At 43.9% G+C, this 21,136-nt stretch overlaps 1 protein-coding gene across 2 annotated transcripts; it reads left to right on the forward strand.

The window, feature by feature from the left end:
* The first annotated feature begins 5,655 nt into the window (after nucleotides 1–5,655).
* LOC106585494 (protein CUSTOS) lies at nucleotides 5,656–13,503 on the forward strand. 2 transcript variants are annotated; one of them, XM_014171764.3, is made up of 6 exons: nucleotides 5,656–5,807; nucleotides 6,009–6,039; nucleotides 6,171–6,269; nucleotides 12,451–12,515; nucleotides 12,633–12,720; nucleotides 12,864–13,503. In XM_014171764.3, the coding sequence occupies exons 1-6, from the start codon at nucleotides 5,672–5,674 to the stop codon at nucleotides 13,219–13,221; spliced, it is 777 nt and encodes a 258-aa protein (XP_014027239.2). In that variant the 5' UTR covers nucleotides 5,656–5,671; the 3' UTR covers nucleotides 13,222–13,503. The 2 variants fall into 2 exon arrangements, with proteins under 2 accessions (XP_014027239.2, XP_014027241.2); XM_014171766.3 differs by lacking the exons at nucleotides 6,009–6,039; nucleotides 6,171–6,269 and having other exon boundaries at nucleotides 12,462–12,515.
* The last annotated feature ends 7,633 nt before the right edge of the window (nucleotides 13,504–21,136 follow it).

Here is a 21,136-nt window from a genome sequence, read left to right on the forward strand (position 1 = left end):
ACTGAAAATAACTTCAGGACATCAGAACTGGGATTACTCACCACGAACTGGAAGAAGCTTTTTCCTTTAACGGGTCCGACGAGAAGGATATATACTGCTCTCCCGGGAACACGCCCAGATCTCCGTCATTTGCGTGAAGAAAAGACAGAGGAAGCAGATCGGTCTGCCATTTGAGAATCTGTAGGCGAATGGGTAAACTCCCATTGCCATCAATTCTACTTGCTAACATGCAATCACTGGAAAATAAAATTGAAGACTTACGATTATCCTACCAACAGGAAATTAAGAACTGTAATATCTTACGCTTCACCGAGTCATGGCTGAACGACGAAACGGATAATATCGAGCTGGGGGATTTTCAATACACCGACAGAACAGAGAAGCTACGTCTGGTAAGACAAGGGGTGGGGGTGTGTCTTTCTGTCAATAATAGCTGCTGCGCAATGTCTAATATTAAAGAAGTCTTGAGGTATTGCTCGCATGAGGTAGAGTAACTTATGATGAGCTGTAGACCGCAATATCTACCAAGAGAGTTCTCATCTATTATTTGTAGCCGTCTATTTACCACCATAGACCGATGCTGGCACTAAGACCGCACTCAATGAGCTGTATACCGCCATAAGCAAACAAGAAAATGCTCACCCAGAAGTGGTGCTCCTAGTGGCCGGGGACTTTAATGCAGGCAAACAAATCAGTTTTACCAAATTTTTACCAGTATGTCACATATGCACTAGAGGGGAAAAAAAACTCTAGACCACCATTACTCCACACACAGAGATGCATACAAAGCTCTCCCCGCTCTCCATTTGGCAAATCTGACCATAATTATATCCTCCTGATTCCTGCTTACAAGCAAAAACTAAAGGAGGAAGTACCAGTGACTCGCTCAATACGGAAGTGGTCAGATGATGCGGATGCTACGCTACAGGACTGTTTTGTTAGCACAGACTGGAATATGTTCCGGGATTCATCCAATGGCACTGAGGAGTATACCACCTCAGTCATCGGCTTCATCAATAAGTGCATTGATGACATCGTCCCCACAGTGACCATACGTACATATCCCAACCAGAAGCCATGGTTTACAGGCAACATCCGTATCGAGCTAAAGGTTAAAGCTGCCGGTTTCAAGGAGCGGGACACTACAGTCGTGGCCAAAGGTTTTGAGAATGACACAAATATTAATTTCCACAATGTTTGCTGCTTCAGTGTCTTTAGATATTTTTGTCAGATGTTACTATGGAATACTGAAGTATAATTACAAGCATTTCATAAGTGTCAAAAGCTTTTATTGACAATTACATGAAGTTGATGCAAAGAGTCAATATTTGCAGTGTTGACCCTTCTTTTTCAAGACCTCTGCAATCCACCCTGGCATGCTGTCAATTAACTTCTGGGCCACATCCTGACTGATGGCAGCCCATTCTTGTAGAGAGACACTGTCCTACCATTATTTGCACAAAAAAAAAAGATTAGTGACACAGAAAAGGCATAAACAAACAGTCATGGCCAAAAGTTTTGAGAATGACATTAATTTCCACAAAGTTTGCTGCTTCAGTGTCTTTAGATATTTTTGTCAGATGTTACTATGGAATACTGAACTATAATTCTAAGCATTTCATAAGTGTCAAAGGCTTTTATTGACAATTACATAAAGTTGATGCAAAAAAGATTAGTGACAAAGAGTCAATATTTTCAGTGTTGACTCTTCTTTTTCAAGACCTCTGCAATCCGCCCTGGCATGCTATCAATTAACTTCTGGGCCACATCCTGACTGATGGCAGCCCTTTCTTGCATAATCAATGCTTGGAGTTTGTCAGAATTTGTGGGTTTTTGTTTGTCCACCTGCCTCTTGAGGATTGACTACAAGTTCTCAATGGGATTAAGGTCTGGGGAGTTTCCTGACCATGGACCCAAAATATTGATGTTTTGTTCCCCGAGCCACTTAGTTATCACTTTTGCCTTATGGCAAGGTGCTCCATCATGCTGGAAAAGGCAGTGTTTGTCACCAAACTGTCCCTGGATGGTTGGGAGAAGTTGCTCTCGGAGGATGTCTTGGTACCATTCTTTATTCATGGCTGTGTTCTTAGGCAAAATTGTGAGTGAGCCCACTCCCTTGGCTGAGAAGCAACCCCACACATGAATGGTCTCAGTATGCTTTACTGTTGGCATGACACAGGACTGATGGTAGCGCTCACCTTGTCTTCTCCGGACAAGATTTTTTCCGGATGCCCCAAACAATTGGAAAGGGGATTCATCAGAGAAAATGACTTTACCCCAGTCTTCAGCAGTCCAATCCCTGTACCTTTTGCAGAATATCAGTCTATCCCTGATGTTTTTCATGGAGAGAAGTGGCTTCTTTGCTGCCCTTCTTGACACCAGGCCATCCTCCAAAAGTCTTCGCCTCACTGTGCGTGCAGATGCACTCACACCTGCCTGCTGCCATTCCTGAGCAAGCCCTGTACTGGTGGTGCCCCGATCCCGCAGCTGAATCAACTGTAGGAGACGGTCCTGGCGCTTGTTGGACTTTCTTGGGCGCCCTGAAGCCTTCTTCACAACAATTGAACCGCTCTCCTTGAACTTCTTGATGATCTGATAAATGGTTGATTTAGGTGCAATCTTACTGGCAGCAATATCCTTGCCTGTGAAGCCCTTTTTGTGCAAAGCAATGATGACGGCACGTGTTTCCTTGCAGGTAACCATGTTTGGCAGAGGAAGAACAAGGATTCCATGCACCACCCTCCTTTTTGAAGCTTCCAGTCTGTTATTCGAACTCAATCAGCATTACAGAGTGATCTCCAGCCTTGTCCTCGTCAACACTCACACCTGTGTTAACGAGAGAATCACTGACATGTCAGCTGGTCCTTTTGTGGCAGGGCTGAAATGCAGTGGAAATGTTTTTGGGTGATTCAGTTCATTTGCATGGCAATGAGGGACTTTGCAGTTAATTGCAATTCATCTGATCACTCTTCATAACATTCTGGAGTATATGCAAATTACCATCATACAAACTGAGGCAGCAGACTTTGTGAAAATTCATATTTGTGTCATTCTCAAAACTTTTGGCCACGGCTGTAATCCGGACGCCTATAAGAAATCCCGCTATGCCCTCAGACAAACCATCAAACAAGCAAAGCGTCAATACAGGATTAAGATCGAATCGTACTACACCGGCTCTGACGCTCGTCGGATGTAGCAGGGCTTGGAAACTATTACGGACTACAAAGGGAAACCCAGAGGTGAGCTGCCAAGTGACGCGAGCCTACCGGACGTGCTAAATACCTTTTTTATGCACGCTTCGAGGCATTCAATACTGAAGCATGCACGAGAGCACCAGCTGTTCTGGATGACTGTGTGATAATGCTCTCAATAGCCGATGTGAGCAAGACCTTTAAACAGGTCAACATTCACAAAGCCGCGGGGCAGGATGGATTACCAGGACGTGTACTCAAAGCATGTACAGACCAACTGGCAAATATCTTCACTGACATTTTCAATCTCTCCCTGACTGAGTCTGTAATACCTACATGTTTCAAGCAGACCACCATAGTCCCTGTGCCCAAGGAAGCAAAGGTAACCTGCCTAAATGATTACCGCCCCGTAGCCATGAAGTGCTTTGAAAGGCTGGTCATGGCTCACATCAACGGCATCCTCCCCGGATACCCTAGACCTACTCCAATTCGCATACCGCCTCAACAGATCCACAGATGATGCAATCTCTATTGCACTCCACACTTCCCTTTTCCGACCTGGACAGAAGGAACACCTATGTGAGAGTGCTGTTCATTGACTACAGCTCAGCATTCAACACCATTGTGCCCACGTAGCTCATCACTAAGCTAAGGACCCTGGGACTAAACACCTCCCTCTGCAACTGGGTCCTGGACTTCCTGAAGGGCCATCCCCAGGTGGTAAAGGTAGGCAACAACACGTCTGCCACGTCTGATCCTCAACACTGGAGACCCTCAGGGGTGTGTACTTAGTCCCCTCCTGTACTCCCTGTTCACCCACGACTGCGTGGCCAAGCATGACTCCAACACCATCATTAAGTTTGCTTATGACACAACAGTGGTAGGCCTGATCACTGACAACGATGAGACGGCTTATAGGGAGGAGGTCAGAGAACTGGCAGTGTGGTGCCAGGACAACAACCTCTCCCTTAATGTGAGCAAGACAAAGGAGCTGATTGTGGACTACAGGTTAAGGCGGGGCGAACAGGCCTCATTAACATCAACGGGGCTGTACTGGAGCGGGTCGAGAGTTTTAAGTTCCTTGGTGTCCACATCATCAACACACTATCGTGGTCAAAACACACCAAGACAGTCATGAAGAGGGCATGACAAAACTTTTTCCCTCTCAGGAGACTGAAAAGATTTGGCATGGGTCCCCAAATCCTCAAAGTTCTACAGCTGCACCATTGAGAGCATCCTGACCGGTACATCATCGCCTGGTATGGCAACTGCTCGGCATCTGACTGTAAGGCGCTACAGAGGGTAGTGCATACGGCCTAGTACATCACTGGGGCCAAGCTTCCTGCAATCCAGGACCTCTATAATAGGTGGTGTCAGAGGAAAGGCCATAAAATTGTCAGACTCTCCAGTCATCCAAGTCATGGACTGACTGGAGAGTAAGGCTCCTTAACAGCTTCTACCCCCAAGCCATTAGACTGCTGAACAATTAATCAGATGGCCACTGAACTATTACATTGACCCCCCCCCCCCCCCCCCATTTGCTTTGTACACTGCTGCTACTCACTGTTTATTATCTATGCAAAGTCACTTCACCCCCACCTACATGTACAAATGACCTCTAACCTGTATCCCCGCACACTGACTCGATGCCTGTGCCACCTGTATATAGCCTCGTTATTGTGTTACTTTTATTTTTTACTTTCTTTTATTTGTTCAAAATTTTCTTAACTCTTCTTGAACTGCATTGTTGGTTAAGAGCTTGTAAGTAAGCACTTCACGGTAAGGTCTACACTTGTATTCGGCGCATGTGGCAAAGTTTGATTTGAAATTAACACTAATTATGGCTTTTACAACATGATCGCTACTGATATAATTTTTCACTCTTATTTAGTTGGACCCACATACTGAGTAAATTGAAACCCCGTTGATTTTTATTGAACATATTGTACTTTTGCCTATAGATTAATGTGTTTTATGACAAGACATCTCAGTGACTACAAAGTGTGGTGTCTTGAATGTTACATTTCAGGTACCATAGACTCTGTCAAATACTATTGTTTACATCTTTGGCTGTGTACTTGGTGAGTATCTGGTAAGAACTAGAAGCCCACCTAACATTGCCTTTTATATTCTGCAGAAACAAAAGCAATTGAAGAAAAATTTTGGCTTCACTCGTCAAACTCTGGTCTGCCCTTGTCGCCACTAGTTACCACAGTCACAAAGTCATAATTATGGCTATACCACGCCCATTTCTACAATTTATCATCTTAAAATAATATTTAAACCAAACCTTAACCACGCTGCAAACATTATGCCTAATCTTAAATTAAGACCAAAAAGCTAATTTGTGTTTTCATAAATGTTTACGATACATAGCCAATTTGGACTTTGTGGCTGGGGTAACTAGTGACAACCGTTTGCCCTGAAATAATTAATTACCCATAGTGCATTGCTTTGTAGCCACACGTGCTCGATCCAACATGTCAGCGCCTGTTGGGACGATGGCCGAAGACGCAAGCAGTGAAGATGAAGATGAAGATCTAGAACATTTTAAGGAAGCAGCTTGGAGTTTTGGCACATATGGAACTAATGGTACACACAATGCCAACCCGGCAGGTAAATTCAGCCGAACTTTAAGTGTACCATTTGCTTTAGCTAAGACACAGGGTGTAGTTAGTTAGCTAACAGTTAGTCATAACAAATGTGGGGTGGGAGATGGCTAGCTAAGTGTGTGAAATCTTGAGCCAACGAGCAAATCTATCATACCCCAAAACGACAGCAAAGTCCTAACAGTAACTAACGTTACTGTTGTTTTAGATGGGGTAAGCAATGTCAAGCAATCCCGTCGGTAAGTTTTAATTTACTCTGAAATCATGCTATCCCCTCTCTATTTTTGACTCATCATGAATATAGGTTTTGTTTCAAGCTTGGCTTTACCAGCTACACTTATACTGTTTTATGGTATACCATGGTCAACAGTGTGGCTGTATCTAAACATGAACATGATGGGAACGAGTTGCAGACGACCCCGGAGTTCCGTGCGCACGTTGCAAAGAAATTAGGGGCTATGCTTGACAGGTATTTATTTTATATTTATTATATGTATATATTAATTTAGGGGGTGGATCAGCTTTAATATTGTGGATAGAGTTTTGCTTCCATCAATGTAATTGGTCATTTCCAATCCCCCATATATTTTTGGGGTATACAGTGGGGGGGGGAAAGTATTTGATCCCCTGCTGATTTTGTACGTTTGCCCACTTACAAAGAAATTATCAGTCTATAATTTTAATGGTAGGTTTATATGAACAGTGAGAGACAGAATAACAAAAAAAAATTCCAGAAAACGCATGTCAAAAATTAGAGGTCGGCCGATTATGATTTTACCGCCGGTACCGATTATTGGAGGCCCAAAAAAAAGCCGATACCGATTAATCGACCGATTATTATTATGCTTTTTTAAATATGTGTATATATATATATCCCCACACACACACAGCTCTGAAGTGACAACAATACTGAAGAGTCTGCTTAGGAGACAAATACTCTCAACTGTTTGAATAATAAAAATAGAGTATAAGTTACCTGTGATGAATGCTGAAAACAAACTGTAATTTCTATATGCAGGAAATCCTATTTTAATAATGGGCATGGTAAGAATTGACTGCCAAAGTGTGAGTCACAATTCCCATGACACCTAGCAAAATCTGAAAAGCGGTTCCTTCATTTATTCCATAGGATATTTTTAGATTCATTTAAAATAAGGTCTGTGTTTGGTTTAGGCTTACACCACCTTGCCAATTTTATAACTGTGTAGATATCCATAGGATATAACTCTGATCAATATAAGCGAAGCTCATTTTTTTGTAGAGTGGATTTATGAAAATATGTTGACAAACGTTACCTAGTGAGATTTACACGGGTATCAAAACGCCGAGGCGGTTTAAGCACAAAACACAGACCTTATTTGAAGTAGATCAAGACATTCTCTATGGAAGACATGAACGGTAAAATAACGAAGGAACCCCTTTCAAGTTCAGCCGCAAGTTATTACAGGAATTATGACGCGTCCACTATTTCTCTCTAAACCATATATCTTTGACTATTACGAGCCTGCTGCTGCCTACCACCGCTCAGTCAGACTGCTCTATCAAATATCAAATCATAGACTTAACTATAATATAATAAACCTTAGGTCATTAATATGGTCAAATCCGGAAACTATCATCTCGAATACATTATTCTTTCAGTGACATACGTTCCGTATTTCCGTATTTTATCTAAATATTCCTGTTACATCGCACAACCTACAATGTTATTTCATAGTTCCGTAAAATTCTGGAAAATTAGTCCGCAACGAGCCAGATTCTGTATACCCTGATTCTGCGTGCAACGAACGCAAGAGAACTGACACAATTTCACCTGGTTAATATTGCCTGCTAACCTGGATTTCTTTTAGCTAAATATGCAGGTTTAAAAATATATACTTCTGTGTATTGATTTTAAGAAAGGCATTGATGTTTATGGTTGGGTACAGTCGTGCAACGATTGTGCTTTTTTTTGCAAATGCGCTTTTGTTAAATCATCCCCGTTTGGCGAAGTCTGCTGTCTTTGTTAGGAAGAAATAGTCTTCACAGTTCGCAACGAGCCAGGCGGCCCAAACTGCTGCATATACCCTGACTCTGTTTGCAAGAGAAGTGACACATTTTCCCTAGTTAAAAGAAATTCATGTTAGCAGGCAATATTAACTAAATATCCAGGTTTAAAAATATATACTTGTGTATTGATTTTAAGAAAGACATTGATGTTTATGGTTAGGTACACGTTGGAGCAAAGACAGTCCTTTTTCGCGAATGCGCACCACATCGATTATATGCAAAGCAGGACAGGCTAGATAACTACACATGGTTGATGATATTACTAGTTTAACTAGTGTTTATGATTGATTGATTGTTTTTTTTATAAGATAAGTTTAATGCTAGCTAGCAACTTACCTTGGCAACGTAAAGCAGGTGGTTAGAGCGTTGGGCTAGTTAACGTAAGGTTGCATCCCCAAGCTGACAAGGTAAAAATCTGTCGTTCTGCCCCTGAACAAGGCAGTAACCCACCGTTCCTAGGCCGTCATTGAAAATAAGAATGTGTTCTTAACTGACTTGCCTAGTTAAATAAAAGTTGTTTTTAAAAAAAGTTAAATCGGCAAATCGGTGGCCAAAAATACCGATTACCGATTGTTATGAAAACTTGAAATCGGCCCTAATTAATCGGCCATTCTGATTAATCGGTCAACCTCTATCAAAAATGTTATATAATGATTTTCATTTTAATGAGGGAAATAAATATTTGACCCCTCTGCAAAACATGACTTAGTACTTGGTGGCAAAACCCTTGTTGGCAATCAGAGGTCAGACCTTTCTTGTAGTTGGCCACCAGGTTTGCACACATCTCAGGAGGGATTTTGTCCCACTCCTCTTTGCAGATCTTCTCCAAGTCATTAAGGTTTCGAGGCTGACGTTTGGCAACTCGAACCTTCAGCTCCCTCCACAGATTTTCCATGGGATTAAGGTCTGGAGACTGGCTAGGCCACACCAGGACCTTAATGCGCTTCTTCTTGAGCCACTCCTTTGTTGCCTTGGCCGTGTGTTTTGGGTCATTGTCATGCTGGAATACCCATCCACGACCCATTTTCAATGCCCTGGCTGAGGGAAGGAGGTTCTCACCCAAGATTTGACAGTACATGGCCCCGTCAAATGATGCGGTGAAGTTGTCCTGTCCCCTTAGCAGAAAAACACCCCCAAAGCATAATGTTTCCACCTCCATGTTTGACAGTGGAGATGGTGTTCTTGGGGTCATAGGCAGCATTCCTCCTCCTCCAAACACGGCGAGTTGAGTTGATGTCAAAGAGCTCCATTTTGGTCTCATCTGACTACAACACTTTCACCAGTTGTCCTCGAATCATTCAGATGTTCATTGGCAAACTTCAGACGGGCATGTAAATGTATTATTGAACAGGGGGACCTTGCGGGCGCTGCAGGATTTCAGTCTTCATGGCGTAGTGTGTTACCAATTGTTTTCTTGGTGACTATGGTCCCAGCTGCCTTGAGATCATTGACAAGATCCTCCCGTGTAGTTCTGGGCTAATTCCTCACCGTTCTCATGATCATTGCAACTCCACAAGGTGAGATCTTGCATGGAGCCCCAGGCCGAGGGGTATTGACAGTTCTTTTGTGTTTCTTCCATTTGCGAATAATCGCACCAAATGTTGTCACCTTCTCACCAAGCTGCTTGGCGATGGTCTTGTAGCCCATTCCAGCCTTGTGTAGGTCTACAATCTTGTCCCTGACATCCTTGGAGAGCTCTTTGGTCTTGGCCATGGTGGAGAGTTTGGAATCAGATTGATTGATTGCTTCTGTGGACAGGTGTCTTTTATACAGGTAACAAACTGCGGTTAGGAGCACTCCCTTTAAGAGTGTGCTCCTAATCTCAGCTTGTTACCTGTATAAAAGACACCTGGGAGCCAGAAATCTTTCTGATTGCGAGGGGGTCAAATACTTATTTCTCTCATTATAATGCAAATCAATTTCTAACATTTTTGACATGCGTTTTTATCTATTTTTGTTGTTATTCTGTCTCTCACTGTTCATATAAACTTACCATTAAAATGATAGATTGATCATTTCTTTGTAAGTGGGCAAACGTACAAAATCAGCAGGGGATCAAATACTTTTTCCCCCCACTGTATATATATTAGAGGTCGACCGGTTATGATTTTTCAATACTGATTTTTGGAGGACCAAAAAAATCCGACACCGATTAAACAGCCGATATTATTTATTTTATTTTTTCCTTTTTAATTTAAATTTAATTTTAATTTTATATATATATATACTGCTCAAAAAAATAAAGGGAACACTTAAACAACAATGTAACTCCAAGTCAATCACACTTCTGTGAAATCAAACTGTCCACTTGGGAAGCAACACTGATTGACAATACATTTCACATGCTGTTGTGCAAATGGAATAAACAACCGGTGGAAATTATAGGCAATTAGCAGGACACCCCCAATAAAGGAGTGGTTCGGCAGGTGGGGACCACTTCTCAGTTCCTATGCTTCCTGGCTGATGTTTTGGTCACTTTTGAATGCTGGCGGTGCTTTCACTCTAGTGGTAGCATGAGACGGAGTTTACAACCCACACAAGTGGCTCAGGTAGTGCAGCTCATCCAGGATGGCACATCACTGCGAGCTGTGGCAAGAAGGTTTGCTGTGTCTGTCAGCGTAGTGTCCAGAGCATGGAGGCGCTACCAGGAGACAGGCCAGTACATCAGGAGACGTGGAGGAGGCCGTAGGAGGGCAACAACCCAGCAGCAGGACCGCTACCTCCGCCTTTGTGCAAGGAGGAGCAGGAGAAGCACTGCCAGAGCCCTGCAAAATGACCTCCAGTAGGCCACAAATGTGCATGTGTCAGCTCAAACGGTCAGAAACAGACTCCATGAGGGCCCGACGTCCACAAGTGGGGGTTGTGCTTACAGCCCAACACCGTGCAGGACGTTTGGCATTTGCCAGAGAACACCAAGATTGGCAAATTCGCCACTGGCGCCCTGTGCTTTTCACAGATGAAAGCAGGTTCACACTGAGCACGTGACAGACGTGACAGAGTCTGGAGACGCCGTGGAGAACGTTCTGCTGCCTGTAACATCCTCCAGCATGACCGGTTTGGCGGTGGGTCAGTCATGGGGTGGCATTTCTTTGGGGGGCCGCACAGCCCTCCATGTGCTCGCCAGAGGTAGCCTGACTGCCATTAGGTACCGAGATGAGATCCTCAGACCCCTTGTGAGACCATATGCTGGTGCGGTTGGCCCTGGGTTCCTCCTAATGCAAGATAATGCTAGACCTCATGTGGCTGGAGTGTGTCAGCAGTTCCTGCAAGAGGAAGGCATTGATGCTATGGACTGGCCCGCCCGTTCCCCAGACCTGAATCCAATTGAGCACATCTGGGACATCATGTCTCGCTCCAGCCACCAACGCCACGTTGCACCACAGACTGTCCAGGAGTTGGCGGATGCTTTAGTTCAGGTCTGGGAGGAGATCCCTCAGGAGACCATCCGCCACCTCATCAGGAGCATGCCCAGGCGTTGTAGGGAGGTCATACAGGCACGTGGAGGCCACACACACTACTGAGCCTCATTTTGACTTGTTTTAAGGACATTACATCAAAGTTGGATCAGCTTGTAGTGTGGTTTTCCACTTTAATTTTGAGTGTGACTCCAAATCCAGACCTCCATGGGTTGATAAATTGGATTTACATTGATTATTTTTGTGATTTTTTTTGTTGTCAGCACATTCAACTATGTAAAGAAAAAAGTATTTAATAAGATTATTTCTTTCATTCAGATCTAGGATGTGTTGTTTAAGTGTTCCCTTTATTTTTTTGAGCAGTATGTGTGTGTATATATATATATATATATATATATATATATATATATATATATTATAATCACACACACACTTAGAATATAATTTAGAATATACCTTTATTATTCTCTGCAAACCCTACCCGCCCCTCCCACAATTGGAGTAAACTAATAAACAATAACACTTAGGCTTACCTTCAGTTTATACATGCTATACACATTTTACAGACACAATCTATTTTACAATAGTTATATTTTGTTTGTTTTTAGTCATGGCCTTCCTCTATTTCTGATTTCCATCCAGTTTGATTTCTATTGTAACTGTGCTATTTCACAAATGTTCTGAACCTATATACTTTTTACAGACCCCATATCTTTTACATTTGTTTTCTTGTTGTTGTTAGTCCCACCCTTCAGCTCCATTCAAGCTCTCCCATCTATCCCTTAACACCATCCATTTTGGATTTCTATTTGCCATATATTTTTCAACTGTGCTGTGATGCTTCACAAAAGTACTGAACCTTTCTATTCTCATCGTTTCTATAGATTGTAAATTAAGGAAACATTTTTTCTAAAATAATTATTATATTATTGGTCGATTGACTATGACTTTTCAAATCACCCAGTATTGCTATCTGCAGCGTTAGTTCTAGGTAAATGTTGCAATTCTTCAGCCATTCCTGGACCTGACAGGTATTTCTTATATGTCATGGGAAAATGTTAATAAACATCAGTTTTGCTATTTTAGCTAGCTACATCAAACTGTTATAGCCTTTGCCTCATGTTACCATCACCTGTCTACTTTTCAGTCACCTACTTTAATCCAACTATGAAATTTGATGTTCAGTTGTATTTCAGTGATCTCTGCAGAAACATCAAGACCCTGCACAGAGTCAACCAAATGTGAAGATGGTAAGGGTTTATCCATAAATTGGTTTGCATTGAAACTGATACAGTAATTACAAGATGTGTTGTCAGATGTGATGTAGATGCTGGATGTGGTCTTGATCTTATTTCTTGGTTTTGAAGGTTTCCGGCTGTTCACCACATCTGTCCCAGGAGAATTTACTATTGAGCCCCCTCCTCCTGTAAGGCGCAGGCCCATCCCCAGCTCAAGGTGATGCTTGTTCTATTTAGGCCTTTTAACCATTGGGATGTGTGAGGTGGTTTGATGTCACCTTCATTTCTACATTGGGAGGAATCCTTATACAGTAGCATTGCATACTGTAATAAATGTTTGTTTCTGCAATTTTATTCTAGTGACAGTGACAGTGAAATGGAAATGAGACTGAGAGAGGCAGCAGTGTCAGTCACAGACCTCCTATCAGCAGCTCTCCCCAGCGCGGTTACACATTCCCTGCCGGAGTCCCCCAGCTCAGAGAAAATTATGATGAAGAACAACAAAGGAGATGAGGCAGAAAGAGAGGACCATAATAACAGCCCTGTCCCTAAGAAAAGGAAAGCTCTCCAGGGGGAGTGTGGAGAGGTAGAGCACTGTGGAGAATCCTCACCTAATGCTAAGACCGATGAGGAGCAGAAGAGGCCAGAAGAGGACATTATACCCCTGAAGAAGAAGAAGAAGAAGAAGAAAAAGGCACAGATGATAGATGGAGTATAAAAGCACTGAGAGACTTGAGGGCTGTGATTTGGAATGTTGGCTGTTTGTTCTGTACTTGTGAGACCTGTTGTACTTGGGAATCTTATCACTGATTATAACATGGTCAGGTCATACACTCATATCACAGCAATGTTGTACTACTTTGTAGATTGCATTCCAGAAAATAACAATGTGTTCTTTCAGAAATGTGAAATAAGTCTTTCACCAGATATTTGATGACCTTTTTCTCTACCCAATTTGTTCTATCCCTTGTTTTTCTTAAAGGAAGTAGTTTACACTGAATTCGACTTACATGTACATTTATGAGCAGAATGCTATACAAGAATTGAGAGCATTTTTATTAACACTTCTCCGTTGATAACGTACACATACTGGCCACTTTATTTGGTACAACACCCTGTTCACAAAAATGGATCGCTTGTACAGTGAGTCACTTGGCTGTGGCTTGGTATATAAGACGGGCATCGAGGCATTCAGTTACTGTTCAATTGAATGTTAGAATGGGCAAAACGAGTGACCTAAGTAACTTTGAGAGTGGTATGATCATCTGTGCCAGGTGCACCGGTTCTAGTATCTCAGAAACAGCCACTCTCCTGGGCTATTCACACATGACAGTGTCTAGGGTTTACAGAGAATGGTGCAACAAACAAAAACATCCAGTCAGCGGTAGCCCTGTGGGCAAAAACAGCTTGTTGATGAGATCGGTCGAAGGAAAATGGCAACAATCGTGCAAGCTAACAGGCGGGCCACAAACAGACATATAACGGCGCAGAAGGGCATCTCGGAACGCACAACTTGTCAATCCTGGCCACGAATGGGCTATTGCAGCAGACGACCACACTGGGTTCCTTTCCTTAGCTAAAAACAAGAAGAAGCGGCTCCAGTGGGGATGCGATCACCGACAAATGCTGTTGTGTTATGCTGATGGCAGAGTCAGGATTTGGTGTAAGCAGCATGAATCCATGGACCCATCATGCCTGGTGCAGGGGCGGAAATCCCGGGGGGGACGGGGGACACACGACCCCCCAATCCTTGGAAAAATATGATTTGTCCCCCCCAATATATCACTGAAACATAACTATGTAATTTAAATAATATTAATAATACGCAATGAAAGCAATTGTGCTGATTATAGACACTTAATAGCGCGTTTTTAAGTTTCAAAAGATTGTGACCCCCCCACCCTTTGCCTCACAATGTTTTGATCCTCTGCCAGTTCCTTAGTTGGCAAGGTAACAGAGGGGTCGTATCTACTGTCTGAAAGGCACTCAATGAACGTAACTGACGTGAGGTTAATCCAGTCAATCGCGCGCACACACACTAGCTGAATATGCAGAGCTAGCGCGCAAATATTAACTATTAAGCTAGCTAGTACCTATTCCATTTATGTGGCCTCGTCAAAGATGGAATCTTTGCTATCGTCAATTTATTCCAAGATCAGCATGCAGATGATGTAAGTTAGTGCTTCAAAGTCCCTGCGATAAGGTTAGCGATAAACTGAAGTCCAAACTGAACTACACTCTCTTCTACCATTGTCTTAAATATATTTAATGGTCTCGTTGCAAAAGCTAAATTGTCGCAAGGGAACTTTTATTTATTTATTTTATTTCACCTTTATTTAACCCGGGTAGCAAAGATTATAGCAAACACCACTGAAACGGAATTGGTGCTCGCTAGCTTTGCAAATTCAGCTATTGTTGGAAGCCAGCCAATATGAAACAAACTATTAAAATTACAAAAGGTTGCAGCATATGTTGTGTAAATGGTGAACTCATACAGCTGTCAACTCTTGTCATTTTAATCCATTTCACATTTGGTAGCTACCTTTTAGATCGAAGCCCAAATAGAATGATAAAAGATAAGATGATAGAAGCCCATCTCCTACTGTAAATAACCTACACACTGTGTGTGTGTGTAGCCAGCCAGCCAGCCAGGTAGAAAAATGGCAGAAAAATAAAAGACGGACATCAGAGTATTTTTCAGTACACCAAAACGCAAAGTAAGAACCCTAGTAGCCTAATATCGCAAAGACTAGTTGATAAAATGTTCATAAGAAAGAAATGAAATTCTAATGGAAATGTTTAACAATGATGTCATTAGGCAGAGCAGGCAACAGATGGCACACAGACAGCAGAGTTGGGGACAGATATGCAGGGACAGACTGGCAGAGACAGGGAGTCTCAGGTAAGTTTGTTGAGTCTTTGTTTGGCAACATTATGAAAGGTTCTCCATTTTTTTGACTTGTAAAATAGGAACAAAATTGGAAAATGCCATGGATACCCCCACTCTCAACTTAAACTGGTGACTGAACTAAGATTTGTTAAAGGCAATGGTATTGCTGTTGTGATTAGTTGTGTAGTTTTGGGTACCGGTAGTTAGGAGTACGGCAAACACCTTATTTCTTTGGTTCCTCAATATACATTTACCATATTACAATGTAGGCTATGTGTTACAGCACTACTTTTGGTGTCCCCCTCAGGAATTGCTCTTGAGAAAATGTAATGTAATTGTCCCCTCCAAAGTTGATATCAGATTTTCGCCCCTGGCCTGGTGTCAACGGTACAGGCCGGTGGCGGTAGTGTACTGGTGTGGGGAATGTTTTCCTGGCACACGTTAGGTCTCTTGATACCAATTGAGCAACCAAATATTCTGACACCTAATAGAATTCATGCCCCGAAAAATTCAGTCTGTCCTGGAGGCAAAGGGGGTTTGAACCGGCACTAGATGGGTGCAGTGCTTAATTTGAGTCAGATCTTGCCAGAACAGGATCCGGCACCTCTCCGTTTTGGACTATTTCGCTACGCAGCCTATTTGGCCGGATCCGGTACCTCTCATGGCATGAACAATTATTTATCTGATTTATTGAAATACATTTGCCAAAGTTATAGAATTACTGTTGTCTGTTCAGAAAGAAATGAAATAATTCAGAATACTACACAATGAAAAGGACTACACTGCGTGCACAATTATTAGGCAAGTGAGTATTCTGGTCTTATCATTATTTCTATGCACATTTTCCAATTCCAAACCATATAAACTTGAATGCTTATTGGATTTAATAATTTTCAGGTGATATGTATATGTGTAATGAGGGAGGGTGTGGCGAAAGTGAATAACACCTTATATCAAGGTGTGCATAATTATTTGGCAGCTTCATTACCTCAGGTAAAATGGGCCAAAAAAGAGATTTAACTGATTTAATTAAAAGTCAAAAATTGTAAAATACCTTTCAGACTGAAGCAACACTCGAAATAGCTAAACTATTGAGGCGTGACCACCAGACAATCAAACGTTTTGTTTGCGAAGAGTCAACTGGGGTGCAAAAAAACGCATTGGAGAAGAAAAGGCGCTAATTAACTGCAAAAGACTTGATAGGAATTAAACGTCAAGCTACCAGGAACCCCTTATCCTCCAGTGCCACCATATTCCAGAACTGCAACCTACCTGGAGTGTCCAGAAGTACAAGGTGTCAAGTGCTCAGAGACATGGCCAAGGTCGAGAAGGCTGAACCATGACCACCACTGAATAATATTCACAAGTTGAAGTGTCAAGATTGGGCAAAGAAATACCTGAAGACAGATTTGTCAAAGGTTTTATGGATAGATGAAATGAGAGTGACTCTTGATGGATGGGCCTGTGGCTGGATCAGTAATGGACACAGGGCACCACTTCGAGACAGGCGCCAGCAAGGTGGAGGAGGGTTACTGGTATAGGCTGCTTTCATTAAGGATGAGGTAGTTGGACCTTTTCGGGTTGAAGATAACTCAACTCCCAAACCTACTTCTGGTTTCTGGAAGATACTTTCTTCAAGCAGTGGTACAGGAGAAGTCCTCAGCATTCAAGAAGGCCATGATCTTTTTGCAGGATAATGCTCCAACACATGCATGCAAGTACTCCACTGCTTGGCTAGCCAGCAAGGGCCTCAAAGATGCCCGAATAATGACCTGGCCCCATTCCTCACCTGACTTAAATCCTATTGAGAACTTGTGGACCCTTCTCAAATGTGAGATTTACAGTGAGGGAAGACAATACACCTCTTTGAACAGCATTTGGGAGGCTGTGGTTGCTGCTTCAGCGAAAATTGATCGTGAACAGATCAAGAAACTGACAGACTTCATGGATGGAAGGCTCATGGAAGTTATTGAAAAGAAGGGTGGCGATATTGATCACTGAATATTTTTGAAATGCCAAAATTTGTATTTAATTGTCATTTTGTGTTATTTGTTACACTTACTCAAAAAATTGAGAATTAACAAGTGAGTTGGGAGAAATTATTTTTGTAAGTTAGTTGTGTAATGGTCTGGGTGTAGCTGGTGCAGAGGAGTCTGGCGCAGGACAGCAGAGATGACTAATAAAAGTAACTTTACTCAAAATCATCAAATACATGTAGATATACCAAGCCCACACAAACGGACTGAAATACATAAAACAAACATGCACAAAAACCATGAGGAAAACAGAGGGTTAAATAAAGAGCATGTAATTGGGGAATTGAAACCAGGTGTGTAAAACAAAGACAAAACAAATGAAAAGTGGATCGGCGATGGCTAGAAGGCCGGTGACGTCGAACGCCGCCCGAACAAGGAGAGGGACCGACTTTGGTGGAAGTTGTGACAGTACCTCCCCAATCCCCCCCCCCCCCCCCCCCCCCCGACGCGCGGCTCCAGCAGCATGTCGACACCGACCTCGGGGACGACCCGGAGGACGAGGCGCAGGGCGATCCGGATGAAGACGGTGGATCTCCCGCAACAATGAAGGGTCCAAAACGTCCTCCACCGGCACCCAGCATCTCTCTCCCGGACCATACCCCTCCCACTCCACGAGGTACTGAAAGCCCGACGCCTCGAGTCCAGTATGGCTCGAACAGCATACGCCGGGGCCCCCTCGATGTCCAGAGGGACAGACTCCTGGAGTGGACCAGCCACCACCTGCCTGAGGAGAGAGACATGGAACAAGGGGTTAATACGGTAATCTGGAGGAAGCTGTAACCTGTAGCAAACCTCATTCAGTCTCCTCAGGACTTTGAATGGCCCCACAAACCGCAGACCCAGCTTCCGGCAGGGCAGGCGGAGGGGCAGGTTTCGGGTCGAGAGCCAGACCCGGTCCCCAGGTGCGAACACCGGGGCCTCACTGCGGTGGCAATCGGCGCTCGCCTTCTGATGCCTCACGGCCCGTTGCAGGTGCACATGGGCGGCATCCCAGGTCTCCTCCGAGCGCTTCATCCATTCGTCCAGCACAGGCGCCTCGATCTGGCTCTGATGCCAAGGTGCCAGAACCGGCTGATACCCCAGTACGCACTGGAAGGGAGAGAGGTTAGTGGAGGAGTGGCGACGCAAGTTTTGGGCCATCTCTGCCCAGGGGATGAATGCCGGTCCTGGCAATAAGACCGCAGGTTTACTCTCTCTACCTGCCCGTTACTCTCGGGGTGAAAGCCTGAGGTAAGGCTGACCGAGACCCCCAGACGTTCCATGAATGCCCTCCAGACCCTTGACGTGAACTGGGGACCTCGATCAGACACTATATCCTCAGGCACCCCGTAGTGCCGGAAGACGTGTGTAAACAGGGCCTCCGCAGTCTGTAGGGCTGTAGGGAGACCAGGCAAAGGAAGGAGACGGCAGGACTTAGAGAACCGATCCACAACGACCAGGATCGTGGTGTTACCCTGTGAGACGGACTGTTGGAAGAACAGACATTTCTCAGCCTTGACGTACAGGTCATGCTCCAACAGTCGACCAAGCACCCTGCACACCAGGGACACATGCTCTGCGCGTGTAGCGAAGTATATCAGAATGTTGTCGTTATACACCACTACACCCTGCCCGTGCATGTCCCGGAAAATCTCGTCTACAAATGCCTGGAAGACTACTGGAGCATTCATCAACCCGTACGGCATGTTGAGGTATTCATAGTGCCCTGAGGTGGTACTAAATGCCGTCTTCCACTCGTCCCCCTCCCGGATACGCACCAGGTTGTAAGCGATCCTGAGATCCAATTTTGTGAAGAAGCGCGCCCCGTGCATTGACTCTATCGCAATGGCTATGAGAGGCAGCGGGTAGCTGTACCTCACAGTGATCTGGTTGATACCTTGATAGTCAATGCACGGGCGCAGACCTCCATCCTCCCTCTTCACAAAAAAGATCCTCGAAGAGGCAGGCGAAGTGGAGGGCCGAATGTACCCCTGCCCCAGGGATTCGGAGACATATTTTTCCATAGCCGCCGTCTCCTCCTGTGACAGAGGATACACGTGACTCCTGGGAAGTGCTGCGTCTACCAGGAGATTTATCGCACAATCCCCCCGTTGATGAGGTGGTAATTGAGTCGCCTTCTTCTTACAGAAGGCGAGAGCCAAATCGGCATATTCTAAGGGGATGCACACGGTGGAGACCTGGTCTGGACTTTCCACCGTAGTAGCACCGACGGAAACCCCTAAACACCTCCCCGAGCACATTCGTGACTGCCCGTTGAGCGCCCTCTGTTGCCACGAAATATTGGGGTCATGACAGGCCAACCAGGGTAGGCCCAGCACCACGGGAAATGCAGGAGAATCAATAAGGAAAAAACGAATTCTCTCCCTGTGACCCTCCTGCGTAACCATGCCCAGTGGAGCGGTGGCCTCCCTAATTAGCCCCGACCCTAATGGTCGACTATCTAGGGCGTGCACAGGGAAGGGCATATCCACAGGAACAATGGGGATCCCTAAACTATGGGCAAATGCCCTGTCAATAAAATTCCCAGCTGCGCCTGAATCTACGAGCGCCTTATGCTGGGAATGCGTGGAAAACTTAGGAAAATGTATAAACAAAAACATGTGAGCAACAGGGGGCTCTGAGTGAGCCTGGTGCCGACTCACCTGGGGTGACACGAGAGTGCCCTGCCTGCCGTCTCGACTTCCAGAGGAACCTCCCCAGCACCAACCAGCAGTGTTCCCTCTGCGGCCACAGATGGTACAGGGAACGGCCCTGTACCAGCCGGCTTTTTGCATGAACACCAGCAAGTGAGCTGTGCATGGTGACAGTGGATTATAATTTCCTCCTCATATTGTAGCCTACAATATGTGTGTCCACAAGTCTAGGCTATTGATGCAGTCGTTTTCATTGATCTCAGTTTGTTAGTGTCAAAGTAGCATGTCCGTTAGATAATTTGTGCGGTATTAAAAAAATGTTCTTCCAAAGTCTCCAGTCATGTAAAAAATGACAGAATTGCAAGAGATGCATTTTTATACATTTCTTTACAGAACCTAGGCTACTAAAAATGTTCCACATGTGTGCAACTGTTGGCAGTCCCTCTACTGCTCTATGCCAATACACAAATGCGATGATATGCCTACAATACTTTATTATAAATGGGATTTCTTTTTTTATGCGTTCCGATACCGTTGAGCTAGGTTGCAGAACCCCCCATTTGCCGATTTACAAATTAAGCACTGAATGGGTGTACCTAATAAACTGTTCGGTGAGTGTGTGTTCATTGTAAAACGGGGATCAATGGCTCAGCTGTCTTTGCATCGATTTAGGTGAGGCTGTTTATAATGGTTTATCTCTGACCTCAGATCAGCAGTATAAGACTGACACCCTGTGTACTAAGTACACTGTTCAAATCAAATGTTCTGTCTAATAGTAAAGCAGCTTCTTCAAGTGACTACACTGGTAATTGGCAGTGAGTCTCCCTGATGTACAGTACCATTCAAAAGTTACAACACACCTACTCATTCCAGGGTTTTTCTTTATTTTTACTATTTTCTACATTGTAGAATAATAGTGAAGACATCAAAACTATGAAATAACACATGGAATCATATAGTACCAAAAAAGTGTTAAACAAATCAAAATATATTTTATATTTGAGATTCTTGAAAGTAGCCACCCTTTGCCTTGATGACAGCTTTGCACACTCATGGCATTCCCTCAACCAGCTT

Source organism: Salmo salar, chromosome 24, assembly GCF_965601325.2.
Source record: "Salmo salar chromosome 24, fSalSal1, whole genome shotgun sequence".
NCBI classification, from domain to species: domain Eukaryota; kingdom Metazoa; phylum Chordata; class Actinopteri; order Salmoniformes; family Salmonidae; genus Salmo; species Salmo salar.